Here is a 16,188-nt window from a genome sequence, read left to right on the forward strand (position 1 = left end):
CCAGGGTGAACGGAGTCCCCAGGGGGTTGGGGAAGGCAAAGGGATGAAACATCTATGGGGGCACAAGTGTGGGGTATACAACCTTCCCCTTGTGAGGCAGGGGCGTTGAGGCCCTCAGATGCTGGAGATCTGGCAGCGCCAATGGGATTACCAGGAAAGGAGCACCTAGGGTTCCAGTTAAGATCCTGGCGAAGCATCAGCCTACCCTGCCCTGAACCCCTGAATAAAGCCACACTTGAGGGACTTTCAGGGAAGATAGTTTATTGTCGCCAGTAGACCCAAACAATAAGACAAATTGCAAAAGAAACAGTCTGCTCCCAAAAGCAGATACGTCCCAGCAGTCGAGTCATAGAGGGCCATCTCAGTTTCTCTCCCCTTCCAACCACCCCTCCCAACCTCTCTATAGCACACACAACCGAGAAAGTGCATATGTAGTTGGGTTTTCCCCTCCAAGTGCACAAAGCGCAAGAACATTCCAAAATTTGCCTTTGGTGAATCAACTCAAAACACTGAGAAGTTATTACACCTCCCCACACACACACAGTGTAACTTTTGGGGTGGGTGTGGTGAGATGTTTGATATTTGTATATATAATATATCTATACCTATAGAGAGAGACTATGTACAGTGCATCAGCAAGCTTCAATAAAGGAAGACGCCAGCAAGAGGCACAGCAAGAGACACAGGCTGTCCATCCTTAAGACATAAGTAGGAAGGAAGATTTCTTGCTTCATCACCCGTTAACTGCACCAAGCCATTCCTATGGCCTGGAACTATCCTTTTGGACCTGCCCAGTATTTTCAATTGTCTGTCTGCTTAACCTGACCTTGCAAATATTTACCAGCCCAACCTCCCCAAGGAGACCCGCAGAGAGAAACATGGATCCGATCAGCTTTTCCTTTTTATAAACTGAAAATAACTACGAAGAGTCCATAGCTAGGGGGCAGATAGCTATTTCCAAAGCCAGTTCCAAGGCACCTCAAGGCATTTCAGTCCTGAAAAATTGTGCTTTGTTCTTATAAGCTAAATCCCATGGGTTAGCCAGCCCGTCTCTCTTTGCAGTGGCCCTTAATTAGGAGGAAGAGACAGATGGGGGGTGGGGGCAGGGGGAGGTTCTGAGAGAGCAGGAGACGCTGGAGCAGTTGAGAAAGTCAGCCGACTGAAACCAGCAGAGCGTGGTGGTGGGAACATGCAGCCAGAAGTGGGGCTTGAACCCCACAGTAGGAAGAGGAAGAACTTGTCAGCTTAAGTTAGGAAACAGGGTAGAGAAATGGCCGCTGTGGAAACATCTCTCTGGTTTTCCACCTCTACTTACAGAAGCCCCATTTTGCTCCCAACTTCACCATCCTGGGGGAGGCAGCTCTATGAGTCCGCCGGAGGAGATTCTAAGAGGCTCCAGAACAAAATGCATATGAGGGCTGAGCACCTGGGACAGAGACGGCTCCTGACCCAGCCCCATCTGCCGGGGCCCAGAGGCCCATGAAGAGACATTGCTTTTCCTAGGCCCCAGTTGGTCAGGGCAGAGGAAAAAAAGACTCCAGGAATCTTGGGCTTCTTGATGGAGAGTTAGAACTTCTCAGAATACACTAGGAAAGCCCGCAAATAATTCCCCTAAATGTTATGGATCCTGGAAAAAGATAAGTTCGCAACATCAGCACAGCTCCTCACTCAGCCTGGGAGAGAAGGACACTTAAAGGGTGACCAAAAAAATGAAATCTGCAAGCTGCAGAAATAAATACAACCACTCTTGGTCTCAGCTGGCATGAGGTGCCCGCCACCCACCTCTCTGCCCCCAGCTGGCTGGCTCGAGGATCGGCAGCGTCCATCTGCTGCAGGCATCCTGGCGGCTTAGCTCACCCCCATTGGCAGTGTGTTGATTGGCAGTTAGGTACTGAGCTGATGAGTTTAGCATTTCCAGATGGGCTTGACTCACTCACCTGACCCAGGTGTTACCAGGCTGGTTGCCCATCCCCCACTCTGCACCCACTCTGCCTGGCTTCTGCACCCTTGACCCTGTTGTATTGCCCCTCTTCCCTGCTGTTTCTCCCTTCCCAGGGCCCAGATTCTAGAATCCCTTCATCTTCCCCTACTGTAGCCTTGGAAGCAGTGTCTTGCAGAGGTGGAATTAGATGCACCAAAAAGTTAATTTTGGTCCCTACAGTGCCAACCTGGCAGTCCCCAGTGCTTATGGCTTTGTGTATATCCCCGGTGCCCGGCACAGTGCCTGGCACATAATAGATGCTCAATAAGTGGTTGCTGAATTGAAGCAAATTAAGCTGAATGTCCCAGATGATATTGCTCTCTCCCCAAATTGGCAATCTGATGGGCAGAGGCAGGGATTGGTCCCTGAGACTGTCACGGTCCTGTCTCCACCCCCTTTTCTAGACTTATTCCCTACCCTGGGCACCTGACTCCCTGAGCAGGGGTGGGGCTGAGCTCCTGGAAAGGCTGGGAAGTGCAGGGGCAGGGAATGGGGCATTTGCCAGCAGCTGTGCCCTTCACACTCGCTCCCTCCCTCCCTGCTTCCCTCCACTCCTCCTCAGTCCTGGCCAGAAGGGCCGGGCTCCTAGGAGAGGGGCAGGGCTAGAGGAGCCCACCCCTCCAACTCGCCCCATCATGGACCAGGCCACAGAGGCCCCTCCCACTGGGAAAATGATGGCTCTGTTGATTCAACCTGGAGACTGTGGAGCCAGAGAAGAGGGCAGGACCCTCAGTTTCTGTCAGTTGGAACCTCAGTTTCCCCATTTTAAGTGAGTGACTTGGCTAGTTGATCTCTGAGGATCTTCCAATGTCATGTTCTCAGAGTCAGTGTTTCTGCCTCTTGCTCTTTCTCTCAGGCCTAACCAATTTCCATTGAATGTGAGTGTAATGGCAGTGATGCTTGGCTCCCCACAATTGCCTTTTTTTTTTTTTTTTTTTTGAGATGGAGTCTCTCTATGTCGCCCAGGCTGAATTGCAGTGGCACTATCTCAGTTCACTGCAATCTCCGCTTCCCGGGCTCAAGTGATTCTCCTGCCTCAGCCTCCCCATTAGCTGGGATTACAGGCACATGCCACCACGCCCAGCTAATTTTTGTATTTTTAGTAGAGATGGGGTGTTTCCCATTTCTACTAAACGGATGGGGGTAATCGACCCGCCTCGGCCTCCCAAAGTGCTGGGATTACAGGCGTGAGCCACCGTGCCTGGCCTACAATTGTCACTTTTGTCCCCACGAAGGGAGTTGTTGGGAGAGGAGTGAGTAGCGTGGCCGCAGATGGGACAAGGCTGGCATTGGCGGCGCAGGTTCCAAGGCCTCCCCTCATGCTGGCCTCAGGCTTTCCCTTCCCTCTATGTAGCCAAAAGCCAGGTGGAAACCCCACCGAGGGCAACAGGGAGAGTTCCCACTGAAGCCCCAAAGAAAGCTGCCCCACCCTGCGCATGGCCTCCTCATTTCCCAGCCTTGGCTGCCCCTGCCCAGGTGAGGGTGGTTACCCCATGGAGAAGGCAGAGCCTGCAGCAACCTGCATTCACCATGGAGCCCAGCCCTCAGCCCCTCAGCTGACTTTGAAACTGGCCTCTGTTGGTGGGTCCCCGCTGGGAAACATGGCCCCCTACCTGGAGCTGCTCTTCCAGTCTGGCCTCATCCACAGTCCCAAGGGATTAGGAGCCAACGGGAGCCCCAAGGAGGCCACTAGCAATGGAAACGAGGGCCCAACATGGCCTCCTGGGCCAGGGCACACGTCCAGCTTTGCCTGCAGCCCTGGCTTTCCGTCAGTGCCCTGGAATGCACAGTCATCCCTTTAACATGCCCCTCCAAGTTTCAGGAACTCATCGTCACCTCCAGCCTGATGGCTGCTCTGGGCTGGGAGCAGGGCAGGAGCACAGCCATGCCAGGCCAAGGCCCTCCTGAGGGAGCTCTGTCAGCACAGGAAAGCCCTCCCTCCCCACCAGGTCCTCTCTGAAGCCACTGCCAGGCCAAGCACTGGGCAGGTGGACAGCGGCCCCCTCCTCTACCCCTGCCCCCCCACTCCCTTCTCTCTGGGGACCCTCACATGTGCCTCCTGCCTCCCCCCAGGGACTGGCAGGTGGGAGCCCTTTCTCTCCTCTCCCCAGGGCCCACGCGTCCCAGAGCATGGCAGGTTTCTCGGATGGAAGAGAGTGGGTCACTCTTGGTGCAGGGTGGGAGATACGAAGTGGGGGGTTCAGGAGGCCCCAGGTGGGCCCTGGGGTCCTAGGTCACGGGAAGCACACCAAGAGCGAGCAGGCAGGGTCACTGTACAGGGCGGAGAGGGGAGGAGACGGGACACGGGAGGCTGCAGGGCCGGCCACCCACTACTTGGCGCCATCATCCAGGTTGCCTTCGCCGTCCGTCTTGCCCTCCTCCTCGGTCTTCAGGTCATCTGTGCTCAGCTTCTGCTCTTTTTTTCTCCTCACACACTTGACCACCATCAGCACCAAGATGACCACAGCCAGGAAGCCCCCGACGGAGGCACCCACAATCACGGCCACCGTGGAGTCCCGCTCAGGGGGCTCTGGAAAGGAAGCAGAGCCACTGAGCACCAGGGCTGGGAAAGGGGCCTCCCCCACCACCCCACTACCCGTGGCATGCATGGAACCATCCTGACTACTCTCCTCCACAGACAGGACTGTAGCAAAGCCAAAAAGCAATCCAGTGACTGACCCTGAAGTGCCCCCACCCCCAAATCCCAGGACACCCAAAGCCCCCAGAGGAGGTAGTGTGATGAAGTATTTAAGAGCATGAACTTTAAGATCAAACAGACCCAAATCTGAGTCCTAATTGTACAACTTACAAATTGCGGTGACCTTAAGTAACTTATCCTCTCTAACCTCAGTTTTCTAACCTGTAAAATGGGGTTAATAATAGTACCTCCCTTAAAGGTTTTCGTGAGGGTGAGATAATGCATAAACAGAGCTTACCCCTATGACTGAGACATAGAGGTGCCCAATAAATGAAAGCTGCCATCATCACCATCATTATTATTGCTGTTGTTGTCATTTGAAACAGGGTCTTGCTCTATTGCCCAAGCTGGAGTGCAGTGGCGCATTCGTGATTGACTGCAGCCTCTATCTGCTGGGCTCAGATGATCCCCTCACCTCAGCCTCCCAAGTAGCTGGGAGGATAGGTGCAAGCCACCATGCCCAGCTAATTTTTGCATTTTCTGTAGAGATGGAGTTTTGCCATGTTGCCCAGGCTGGTCTCGAGCTCCTGAGCTCAAGCTATCTGCCTGCCTCAGCCTCCCAAAGTGCTGCGATTACAGGTGTGAGCCATCACGCCAAGCCCCATTATTAAGACTGGGATTATAGTCTATATCATTACCAGGACTCTCTGGGACATGTTCCCAGGTTCTTAAGGACTAGAGGGAAGAAAATGGATTCCTTCTATGCAGCACAAACGGTTGCTCCCACCCTCAGGAGGGCATGGCCTCCCCAAAGTGCCCCGAGTGAATGCTGCGGAGAGTAGGTGGGTGGGAAAGGTCAGGGCCCCGCAGCTGGCACCCCAGCCTTCACCTTCCATGAGGACCTGCAGATGGATCTTGCCGTGGCCACGGTGGCGGTCAGGGGGGTTCATGATGTAGCAGTTGTAAATCCCCTCATCCTCCGGCTGCACGTTTCTCAGCATCACGGACACATCGTACTTGCTGGGGTTCCCCGAGAACTCCACGCGGTCTTGAAACCGCTCCAGCTTCAGGTTAATGATCTTCATGCGGAACTGGAGGAACTGGGGATGGAGCAAGGGACGGGATGGGTGGCTGGATGAGCAAGAAACTACAAGGACAGTGAGGATGCCCCCTCTTCCCATCCACTCTTTTCCTGGGGAAGAGAGGCAGTTACCTCTGTGAGGCACCTGGGTGCTCAGCACACCTTGTTTCAAAGCCTCCAGAGCACGCAGCCCACCCAGGGTCCTCTGGGGCCCTAGTGCAGTGCAGGGTCGGGTGGTGGATCCGGGGGCTTCATGCTGCAGGGCTCCTACCTCCTTCCCCACCCCCGCCTTCAGCGCAGGACTCACCATCTCCTCAGAGCAGTTGTTGCACTCCTGGTAAGTCCAGTTCAGGGAGAACTGTTTGTGGTTCACTGTGTAGCAGGAGTTGAAGGTGCAGGGCAGGCGGGCGTCAGAGCCATTGAGGACGTTGAGGGTGGCAGGTACTGTGACCTCCATGCTCCGTCCTGGTGGCACTGCAGATGAAGCCACAAGCTGGTGAGAAGTCTGGCTGAAAGGGCTGGGGAGGGGCAAGCCCTCTGTGCCTGGGGGTGTTGGGGGATGAGGCAGAGCAGAGCTACGGGTAGGGGACTGGGTCCCTGACAGCTCCAGCTAGTCAGGAGGTGGGAGTTATTGTTATTTGCAACAGGGTCTCTGTTGCCCAAGCTGGAGTGCAGTGGCGCAATCATGATTCACTGCAGCCGCGACCTGCTGGGCTCAGGTGATCCTCTCACCTCAGCCTCCCAAGTAGCTGGCAGTACAGGTGCAAGCCGCATGGAATTGGGCTTCATTCTTCCTGGCAGGGGCCCACTCAGCCTCCCCCGTCCATACTCCTGGAGTGGGCAGGCGCATATGGGGCACCAGATGTGGTCTTTGGGGCAAAGTGGGGTGGCAGAGCAGGTAGGGGAGGAGAGACACCAAATCATCACATCATCTATATCTGTCAAGCCAGGGGCAGCCAAATGGCCCCAAGCCTTTTCTAGAACCACTGTTAGGCACCCCCACCCCCCGTAACACTTGCCCCAGTTCTCTCACATGCTAGCAGAAGACCACAAACAAGGGGCTTCACTATGCTTGCCTCAGTTTCCCCCTTATTCTCACCACTTCTAACCATCTTTGCTGGGCCAAAGCCCTTCCAGCTGAAACTGCAGGGCTCCCCTGCAGTTCTGTTCTCAGGACAGCAGCCTGAGAACAGCTGGTGACTTGGAAGGCCTCGCTCTCCATATCCCAGGGACAGAGCAAAGCTGTGTCCCAGCCCAGCCCAGCCCAGCCCCCTACCTTCCTCAGGCTTGTGACAGACAAGAAAGAGGCAGACAAGCTGTGGGAGGGAAGAGGTGCCCCAGAAGGTGAGGCACCATTCCAAGGACCAGCTGATGGTTCTGCAGGGACAGGAGTCCCTCTTGGAGATGTCAGGCCTGGAGACACCGCAGCAAGGAGCTGCTATAGGCGGGCAGGGTGGGAGCTGCTGGTTCTGTGGAGTCCTATTAGGAACACCAGACGTAGGCCAGGAGACCTTGGTGCTAGGGCTGAGAAAGGCCTGTCCCACTCTGACATTCTAAGCAGGACAGAGCCCACAGGGAGGCGAGTGAGGGGCCTGGGGCAAGACACGTAAGGGGCATCCACTGTCTGGTCATGGAAATACCTCCTTAAATGTCACACCCTAGGCACCTCACTGGACTCACCTGAGCCCTGGCCTTCATTCCAAGATGCTCTGCCTGTATCCTCAAGAACCTTATCTCAGAAGATTCCTTTTCTTTATGGAGGATAAATAGCAGTGTTCAGCGTCATTCATTCACTCATTTACCAAATATTTATAAATCACCTACTGTGTGCCAGGCACTTAGTCTAGGCCCTGGGGGTTACTGCTGTGAACAGGACAGGCAAAGTCACTGCATCATGAAGCTTATATTCTGGGGAGAAGGATAGACATCAACAAGGAAAAAAATCATGGAGTTGCGGGTAGAGACACACGGCAAGGTAGAGGGGCATTGTCTGCTGTTGGGTGGGCAGGGAAGACTGCTCTGAGGGGGACACGCAGGCAGCGCCCACCTGAAGAGAGGGAGTGAGCCCGTTGAAGTTTTGAGCGAGTCAAGTTCCCAGGCAGGGGTACTCCCAGGGGCCAAGTCCCAGTGGCTGGAAGGAGCTTCGTGTGCCTGAGGCAGAGGGAGCAGAGTGACCGAGGGGGTGCATGGTGAGACCTGAGGTCCGAGAGTTAGGCAGGGACCAGCTCACAAAGGCTTTGTGGGCCAGGATATGGAATTAGGAGTTTCATCTTTGGAGTGTGATAGGAGGTCCCTGCAGGGCTGGGGAGTGTGGGGGCTGCTGGGAGGCTGTGCAGGCAAGCCCAATAGAGGCTGATGTGGGAATAGCATAGACAAGGGTATGCGACTAGACTTGGGTTCAATCCCAGCTGCAGCATCAGAAGCTGGAAGAGTGGGGGCTGCTCCTTTGTAAAATGCAGTTGGTGACACCAATCTCCCAGGGTTGTTTCGATAATGAAAAAAAGCAATAAGTATTCAGCAAATGGTAGCTGCTATTATCCTCAATTCTCCCCAAGTTCTGCCTTGCAAACAGGAAGGGCTTGTAGGGGAGCCTCTGGCCTGGCCTGAGGGCACCTTGGAGACTGCCCCCCTCCAGCCAGTCCGTAGTAATTGGCGAACAGCCCAGGCCTGCAGGGCTCCTATTTTTCAAACTTTTTTTTTTTTTTTTTTTTTCTGCACAAAGCTGCAGAAGCAGCTGCCCTGCAGCCTGCAGGGAAATCAACGTCTGCCTGGAGCAGCCTTCTGCCAGCCCCGCCCCTGGCCCGAGTGACCAGGGCAAGTGGCAGGACTTAAGAACCAGAGATTCTCTGAACTGGCAGCAGCCCTGGATGGAGGGGTAGGCATGGGGACCTCATCTGTTCTCCAAGCTGGGAGACAGGTGTCACCATCTGCGTTTTCTAGAGGAGGAGCCCAGGGCCGAGGATTCCAGGTGTAAGCTTAAGTGCTCATTAGAGGAGTACGGACCGGGGAGGCTGAGTGGGCCCCTGCCAGGAAGAACAAAGCCCAATTCCATCTCCTGTACTTTCATCGCCATTCTGAAAGCATCTGGCACTGCACCAGCCAGGGAGGAGGTGTGCAGAAAATGCCAACAGCATCTCCATCTGCAGAGGCCTAGAGCTCTGAGGGAAGGCATTGACAGTGCTTGTCCTGAGCTTACCTCTCATCCCAGGAATGTCCTGCCCCTCTAGCTCTTCCCTTGGAAGGTCGATCATCTTCCCAGGGGCTCCCCAGACCAAAAAGTCTGCGTTCTGTGAAGCCCGGCGGACCCTGCGCGGGCCTCTGCTCCCCAGCAAACCCAAGGCAGTGCTCCAGATTAGAACTTGAACCCCACCATCTCGAAGGAGCTAGCACCCTGCCGTGGGGGAGGGCAGGGTAGAGAGGAGTGCGGGGGCGCCTTTTCTGGCCGGCAGGACTGGGGCAGCCGGGAGAGGTGCAATGCGGGCTCCCGCTCCCCACCCTGCAGCGCAGCACTGCAGAAGGTACCGGGCGGGACACGCGTGCCCTCTAGTGGTCACAGAGGTCAAACTTGAAGTTCCATCCTGCGGAGCGAGCATGGGATCCGGAGCCATAGCTGGAGCTGGGATCAGAAACCGTAGATCTAGCCCCATTGTTTTACCGGTGAGGAAAGACAGGCCATGAGAGCCGCACACAGAGAACAGGGACAAGCTGAGGCCAGAATCATGGTTCCTAGCCCCTAATCCAAGATCCCGACGTGAGCCTGTGGCCTCACCAGGATCCCGGCAGCTCTAGGGTGCTGGCCTCAGACCTTCCACCAGTCCAGGCCCTCATTAAAGACGAGGAGACCATGGCTCAACAAGGTCAGAGCTGTGAGCAAAACTCTGGTCTCTTGATTAACTCTCCTGCTTCGGGAAAGCACCCGAATGCATGGCCAAGGCCACAGAAAGGACTTCATCACAGCCACAAACCCTTACAAAATGCTTACAACGAGCCAGGCACTGTCTAAGCACTCTCTATATATATCACCTCATTTAATACTATCAAAACCCTGTTATCGCTCCCACATTCCGGATGAGGAAGATGGAGCACAAAGAAATTAAGAGACGAGCCCAAGTTCACGGCTACTAAGAGGCAAAGCTAGAATCTGAAGCCAGCCTGCCTGGCTCCAGACAGGGTTGAGGCATTGGAGCTGAGTGAGGAAGTGAGCCCCATTCCAAGGCATCCGGGGTACCAGATCTCTTGCCGACTATAGTGGCAGGTCCAACTCCAGGCAGGCCGGCCAGCAGGGAATGGTCCCATTTAAAGGAACCTCCATATAAGGGGGGCCCACAATCTTCCTGGTTGTCCCATTTGAGACCAGGTCTGGGGCCTGTGTCTCCTGATTTTCAACTCACAGAAGGGAAATGATCATCAACGGGATGTGGCTTCTGATCTTAGATCCAAAATCTCAACAGTGGCGGGCCCCCCGCTGTCTCCAAGGCACATCTAGTCATCCGCTGTTCTAACTAGCCCATCTTGCAGAGACTATGAAAATTTGCTCATCTGCCAAATGCTGTCTCTTGCAGAGACTGAAAGTTAATCTCCTCACTCCTCTTTCCACCCTACAGCAAGCTATGAGGTAATTATTTTCTTCTTGGTTTTTTTTTTTTAAGTGTCTAAACAGATGAACTGTCTCCCGGGGCAGCCCTTGCCTCCCAGGTGAGTGTGGCATCCAGCCCGTATCTCTGCACCTGCACTGCCTTACCATCCAGACCCTTCCTGTTCCAGGGCCTCCCCAACCCCGGCCACTCCAGTCCATCCCCGTGCAGCCAGGAGCAACCCACCCTCATCACTCCTCACCTCCAAACCTCCAACGGCTACCCACTGCTTTCAGGATCAAGTCCAGGCTCCTGGGCACAGCTTCCAAGCCCTTTGCCATCTGGGACCAACCTATACCCTAGCCTCATCCCCTGCCAGCCCCCATTCCCCCAGGTCTCCTTCACTCCAGTGACTCCAGTTCTGATTTTTTCTGAAGACACCACCTTCCTTCCCTTCTCCATGCCTTTGCACGTATTTTTGCTTCAGGTTGAGAGGCTTGTTTGCCCTCCTGCCCCTGAACCCCTTCTACTTATCCTTCAGGTCCCAGCTTACAGGGCATTAGCCTCGGTGACTGTTTCCCCAGTGTCCTTGTCCTCACCCCAGCCCTGTACCTATCTCTTCCACATGACTTGAGGGCAGAATGGCAGGATAGTTAACCTCCCAGTGCCTCAGTTTCCTCATCTGTAATATAGGGGACATTAAGCCCAACTTCATAGGGCTGTCGTAAGGATTAAATGACTTACTACCTGTATGAAGCTCAGCACAGTGCCTAGCACATGGCCCGGACAAAAGTTAGCTGCGACTATGATGATCATTATTGCTATTATTGTTGTCATACATACAATGTTGTCTTGTTATTATTTGTTCACGGGCCTGTTTCCCTCAAGAGGCTCCAGGGAACTGATTCTTATTCATCTTGGTATCCCTGGCACCCAGGACAGTGTGTGGCAGAGCGGGGACTCAATAAAGTCTACTAAAGGAAGAAGAGACAGCTTTCTCTCCATGTCTGGGTCCCTGCCACTACCTGCAGCAGATATGTGCAGTGGGCTAGAGTGAGGACTAGACTTCACTTTCTTTCTTTCTTTCTTTTTTTAAGAGAGAGGGTTTGGCTCTGTTGCCCACGCTGGAGTGCAGTGGTGTGATCATGGCTCACTGCAGCCTGGAACTCTTGATACTCCTACTTCAGCCTCCTGGAACAGTTAGGACTGCAGGTACATGCCACCATGCCTGGCTTATTTTTCTTTTCTTTTCTTTTCTTTTTTTTTCTGTACAGACAGGGTCTTGCTATGTTGTCTAGGCTGATCTCCAACTCCTGGCCTCAAGTGATCCTCCCACCTCGGCCTCCCAAAGCACTGGGATGCAGGCGTGAGCCACCGTGCTCAGCCCAGACTCCACTTTCTATGCCTCCCCTAACATAATCCATACATTGGTAAGCAGGCCAGTGACTGTGGAGTCAACGGTCTCAAGAAAAACTTGAGGGCAGTCCAGTCATTTGAATTGTTTCTGGCTAAAACTAGCCACATATGCTTCTGTCGTGGGTGGAGCTGGTTGCCCACCTGCCCTTTCTCTTTGCCACCTCCATAGTCATCCCCACAAGCCAAGCCCCGACAGAGTCCCCTCCCTCGTCAATTGTGGCATCCTCCATCCTGGGGATCGAAGCTACTGCAACACCACCAAAGTTCCATTGTCAACTCAGCCCTCAGCATTGGAGTGCCAGGGACATGCCTCATTACAGCACCAATCAAGTTCAAGTTCAAGGTCCCCATTCCTGCAACCTCTCCCACTCGGCTTTGCAGAAGCTTTAGCTTCCTCCCACCACCATCTCCCCACCCCCAACACTCAGACCTCTTCATCCCAGACTCCCTCTTCCTCACCCTAGCCCAGAGCTCCGGGTCCTGGTCACTGAGCCCCCTTTCTATCTTTACTCAGCCATGGCCCTCACCAGGCAGCTTCTCTCCTGCAGGAAGTGCTTCCTAACTCCTGAGGGAGGGGCCCTGTCCTCCAGCTGGGGCTCCTTACAACAGGCCACTCACCCAACTCCCCTTCTTTCAGCCTGTCCTGAGACTCTGATCAGTTAGGTACTGTTAATATAGCAGTGCCATTTCTTGAACATTGGGGGCAGTGGAATCCAACGTTTAAGAGAATGTGCTGAAGTCAGACACAGGGAGTTCAAATCTCAGCTCCCGTTACCATAGTCATCTGTTTCCTCCCTGTAACCTGAGTATAATAGAATCTACCTCAGATTGCTGTGAGGGCTAAACAAGATACACAGTGCCTGGGCTCACGAAAAGCATTCTTACTTTAGCCATCGTTGAGTTCCTGCCGTGCGCCAGATCACAAACATGTCAGGCAGTAGGCATTCTTTAGTTTACCCGGGAGGGAACTGAAGCTCAGAGGGGTTGAGTAACTTGCCTGTGATCATTACGTAAATGACAAAGGTGGCTGGAAACCCAGGTCCTGCCAGAAATTCCATAGCATTCCTGCTCTGATGTTAATATGCCAAGTAACTCAGCAAAGCAGGCTGGCAGGGCCTCTGCACTGTCTGTGTTTAGCACTCCTACTCCAAACCCAGCACATCACACTACACAAAGAGAGAGAGGCTTTGTGGTGGGGAATAGTTCCATCAACAGTCCTTGGACTTGACGCTCAGTTGCTGCTCCAGCAATAAGTAAGTTTAGGAGCAAGAATGAGACGCTACAAAGCAGGCTTGCAAATAACTTTCTAGCCCACTTCCCCACCAGGAAGTCTCTGAGTGGTCAAATACAAAATTAATATTTGGGGCCACTTGACAGGACAGTCTGCAAGACTGGGCTGGGCAAGTTCTGAAGCTGGATTTAAAGGGCTGCAACCTCGCTCAGCCTGTGGGTTCCATTTTTTTCCCGAATCTCTACACCTGGCCCTTCCTCCATTCCATCCGGCCCAAACCAAAGGTGCCTTCTCCATCAGTGCGTGCCTCAGCAGGTCTCCTCCCAACCCAGACATCATTCCCCAAGCCCGCTTCCCACCTACCCCCACACACGTTCCAACAGATCAGTGAGACCGAGTGCCAGGAAGCCAGACCCAGACTCAACTTTCTGCCACCAGCTCCCCCGCACACTCTCCTAATACCCTAAATCCACCAGGGTCAAGGTTCCGAAAAGAAGCCCCTTAAGGGAGCATTAAGTCCCAGGACCCCACATTTGCGGCAACTACAAAAAAAAAAAAAAATCCCTGAAGAGACTGCAGGTCAATCCACTCTCTGCCCCACCCCCACGTAGGTCCACTTAGGGGAAATCCAGAGGAGATTCACCTCCCTTGACAATTGTCAGCCCCCAGCAACACTCAGATCCCCTGACCCAACATTTCTGTGACTAAGTAGTCCCAGGGTTCTGCACTCCCCAGCAACGTCCCTTCCAGTCCCCAGCACCTCCCCTCCCAAGGACACAGAGGGAGATGTTAGCAATGTCTTCTTTCCTATCCCCTGCCCCCATCCTCTTCATATTGCGGCTACACTTCTGAACCCTCGGGAGCATGCAGATGTGAGTCTAACTTACCCAAAGAGAAAAAGAGACTGAGCCCCGTGAGGCTGAAGGCAGGGCGAGGTAGCCAGGCATCTCTGTGCATTTTCAGAGACTGAGATGTTAGTCGGGTGGGCTACGGGAGAGGGTGATTTGAGGGGGCGAGGACTACAAGGGAGGAATGGTTGGATGCTAAAAAAAAATGCACGGATGTACTTCAAAGACATATACAACATTAAGGAAGCTTTATTTCCATCTCTCTAATATGGCCGGCTTGTATGTTGCTGCTAAAAAGAGAGAGAGAGGGAGTGTGTAAAGGAGAGAGAGAGAGAGAGAGATGGGGGGGAGAGAAAAGGGGGATAGGGTAAATATTGTGGTTGGTGGATTTCAAAAAGCAGGTGGGAGGGCATAAAAAAGTCATTTTGAAAAGAACAAAATCCCAGAAATTTTTACCCTCTAAAACAAGAAATAATACAAACCCTGCCCTCACTGGGATGATTGTTGGATTTTGAAAGCTATTAGAGGAATCCATTTATTTTCAAGATTCTGGAAACGGAAACACCTTTTGTCATTTAAAAGCACCCCCAGGCTGGCGCAGTGGCTCACACCTGTAATCCCAGCACTTTGGGAGGCCGGATGGATCGCTTGAGTCCAGGAGTTCAAGACCAGCCTAGGCAACATGGCAAAACCCATCTCTACTAAAATACAAAATTTAGCCAGGCATAATGTCGCACACCTGTAGACCCAGCTACTGCACCGCACTCCAGCCTGGGCCCTGCCTCCAAAGGAAAAAAAAAAACCCTAAAAAAAAAAGAAGATGCTTGTTTTTGTGTTATTGAAAAGGGTTCAGGAAAGTGAGTTGGAGAGACTTTCAAGAGGTAACGATTTCCTCATTCTAGCATTTCCTCTGAAAACAGAACATGTTGAAGCAGGCTGATAGAAAAATACCCAAGAGATCTTACAATCAAATGTAACACAGGCCTTTGGAGAAATCTGATTCAAACAAATCAACAGGAAAGAAAAGTTTTTGAGACAATTGGGAAAAGTTAAATATGGACTACATAGTAGATTGTATTAATGAATCATTCTTAATTTTGTTGGGTGTGATAAAATGTGGTTTTGTCCTTTAACATCTCTATCTGTTAAAGACACACATGGGTGGCCGGGTGGGATGGCTCACACCTGTAATCCCAGCACTTTGGGAGGCCAAGGCGGGCAGATCACGAGGTCAGGAGTTCAAGACCAGCCGGGCCAGCCTGGTGAAACCCCGTCTCTATTAAAAATACAAAAATTAGCCAGGCACGGTGGTGCGTGCCTGTAATCTCAGCTACATGGGAGGCTGAGGTAGAAGAATTGCTTGATCCCGAGAGGCAGAGGTTGCAGTGAGCCAAGATCATGTCACTGCACTCCAGCCTGGGCGACAGAGCGAGACTCTGTCTCAAAAAAAATAAAGACACACATTGGTGTGTTTATGGGTGAAATAATATGATGACTGGATTTGGTTTAAGATATTCAAAGAAGCCAGGCACGGTGGCTCATGCCTGTAATCCCAGAACTTTGGGAGACCGAGGCAGGTGGATCACCTGAGGTCAGGAGTTCGAGGCCAGCCTCCCCAACATGGTGAAACCCTGTCTCTACTAAAAATACAAAAATTAGCCGGGTGTGGTGGCGTGTGCCTGTAATCCCAGCTACTTGGGAGGACTGAGGCAGGAGAATTGCTTGAACCTGGGAGGCAGAGGTTGCAGTGAGTCAAGATCACTCCGCTACACCCCAGCCTGGGCCACAGAGTGAGACTCCATCTCAAAAAAAAAAAAATTCAAAGAAAAAAAGAGATAGGAGAATAGGTGACACGAGACTAGATGTTTTGCTTGATAATTGAAACTAGCTGGTGATAGGTGTAAAGGGTTTGTCATATAGTTCTCTCTTCTTTTGTGTATGTTTAAAACTTTCCTTTTGAAGAAGGAAGAAAAAATAAGCTAATGTCATAAGTAGGAGAACTTGAGGGGTGGAGTCCAAGGTGGTCCTAAGCAGAGGTGACCCCTATACTCCTGGGGAGATGGTTAAGGAGGGCAGAGATTCACATGCAGCAGTCACCTGCATTTGTGATGGGCCCTTTGTGTACCAAACAGGGAGCAAGTAATATTTTTGAGCATAACTCTGTGCCAAGCACTTTACTTGTGATATCTCAATTTTTCATTTTTTTATTTTTTTATTTTTTTATTTTTTTTTAGACAGGGTCTCACTCTGTCACCCAGGCTGCAGTGCAGTGGGGCAATCTCAGCTCACCACAACCTCTGCCTTCTGGGTTCAAGCAATCCCTGTGTCTCAGCCTCCAGAGTAGCTGGAACTACATGCACATGCCACCACCCCCAGCTAATTTTTTTGTATTTTTAGTAGAGACAGGGTTTCACCATGT

The 16,188-nt window shown here is 52.6% G+C and overlaps 1 protein-coding gene across 2 annotated transcripts; it reads right to left on the reverse strand.

Moving 5' to 3' along the window:
• Positions 1-244: 244 nt before the first annotated feature.
• SCN2B (sodium voltage-gated channel beta subunit 2) lies at positions 245-14,092 on the reverse strand. 2 transcript variants are annotated; one of them, XM_055273349.2, is made up of 4 exons: positions 13,809-14,092; positions 6,008-6,174; positions 5,509-5,719; positions 245-4,511 (listed from the first exon to the last, which is right to left on the reverse strand). In XM_055273349.2, the coding sequence occupies exons 1-4, from the start codon at positions 13,876-13,878 to the stop codon at positions 4,312-4,314; spliced, it is 648 nt and encodes a 215-aa protein (XP_055129324.1). In that variant the 5' UTR covers positions 13,879-14,092; the 3' UTR covers positions 245-4,311. The 2 variants fall into 2 exon arrangements, with proteins under 2 accessions (XP_055129324.1, XP_063491620.1); XM_063635550.1 differs by lacking the exon at positions 13,809-14,092 and adding an exon at positions 8,897-9,160.
• Between the last annotated feature and the right edge of the window lie 2,096 nt (positions 14,093-16,188).

Source organism: Symphalangus syndactylus, chromosome 3 (genome assembly GCF_028878055.3).
Source record: "Symphalangus syndactylus isolate Jambi chromosome 3, NHGRI_mSymSyn1-v2.1_pri, whole genome shotgun sequence".
Lineage (NCBI taxonomy): Eukaryota > Metazoa > Chordata > Mammalia > Primates > Hylobatidae > Symphalangus > Symphalangus syndactylus.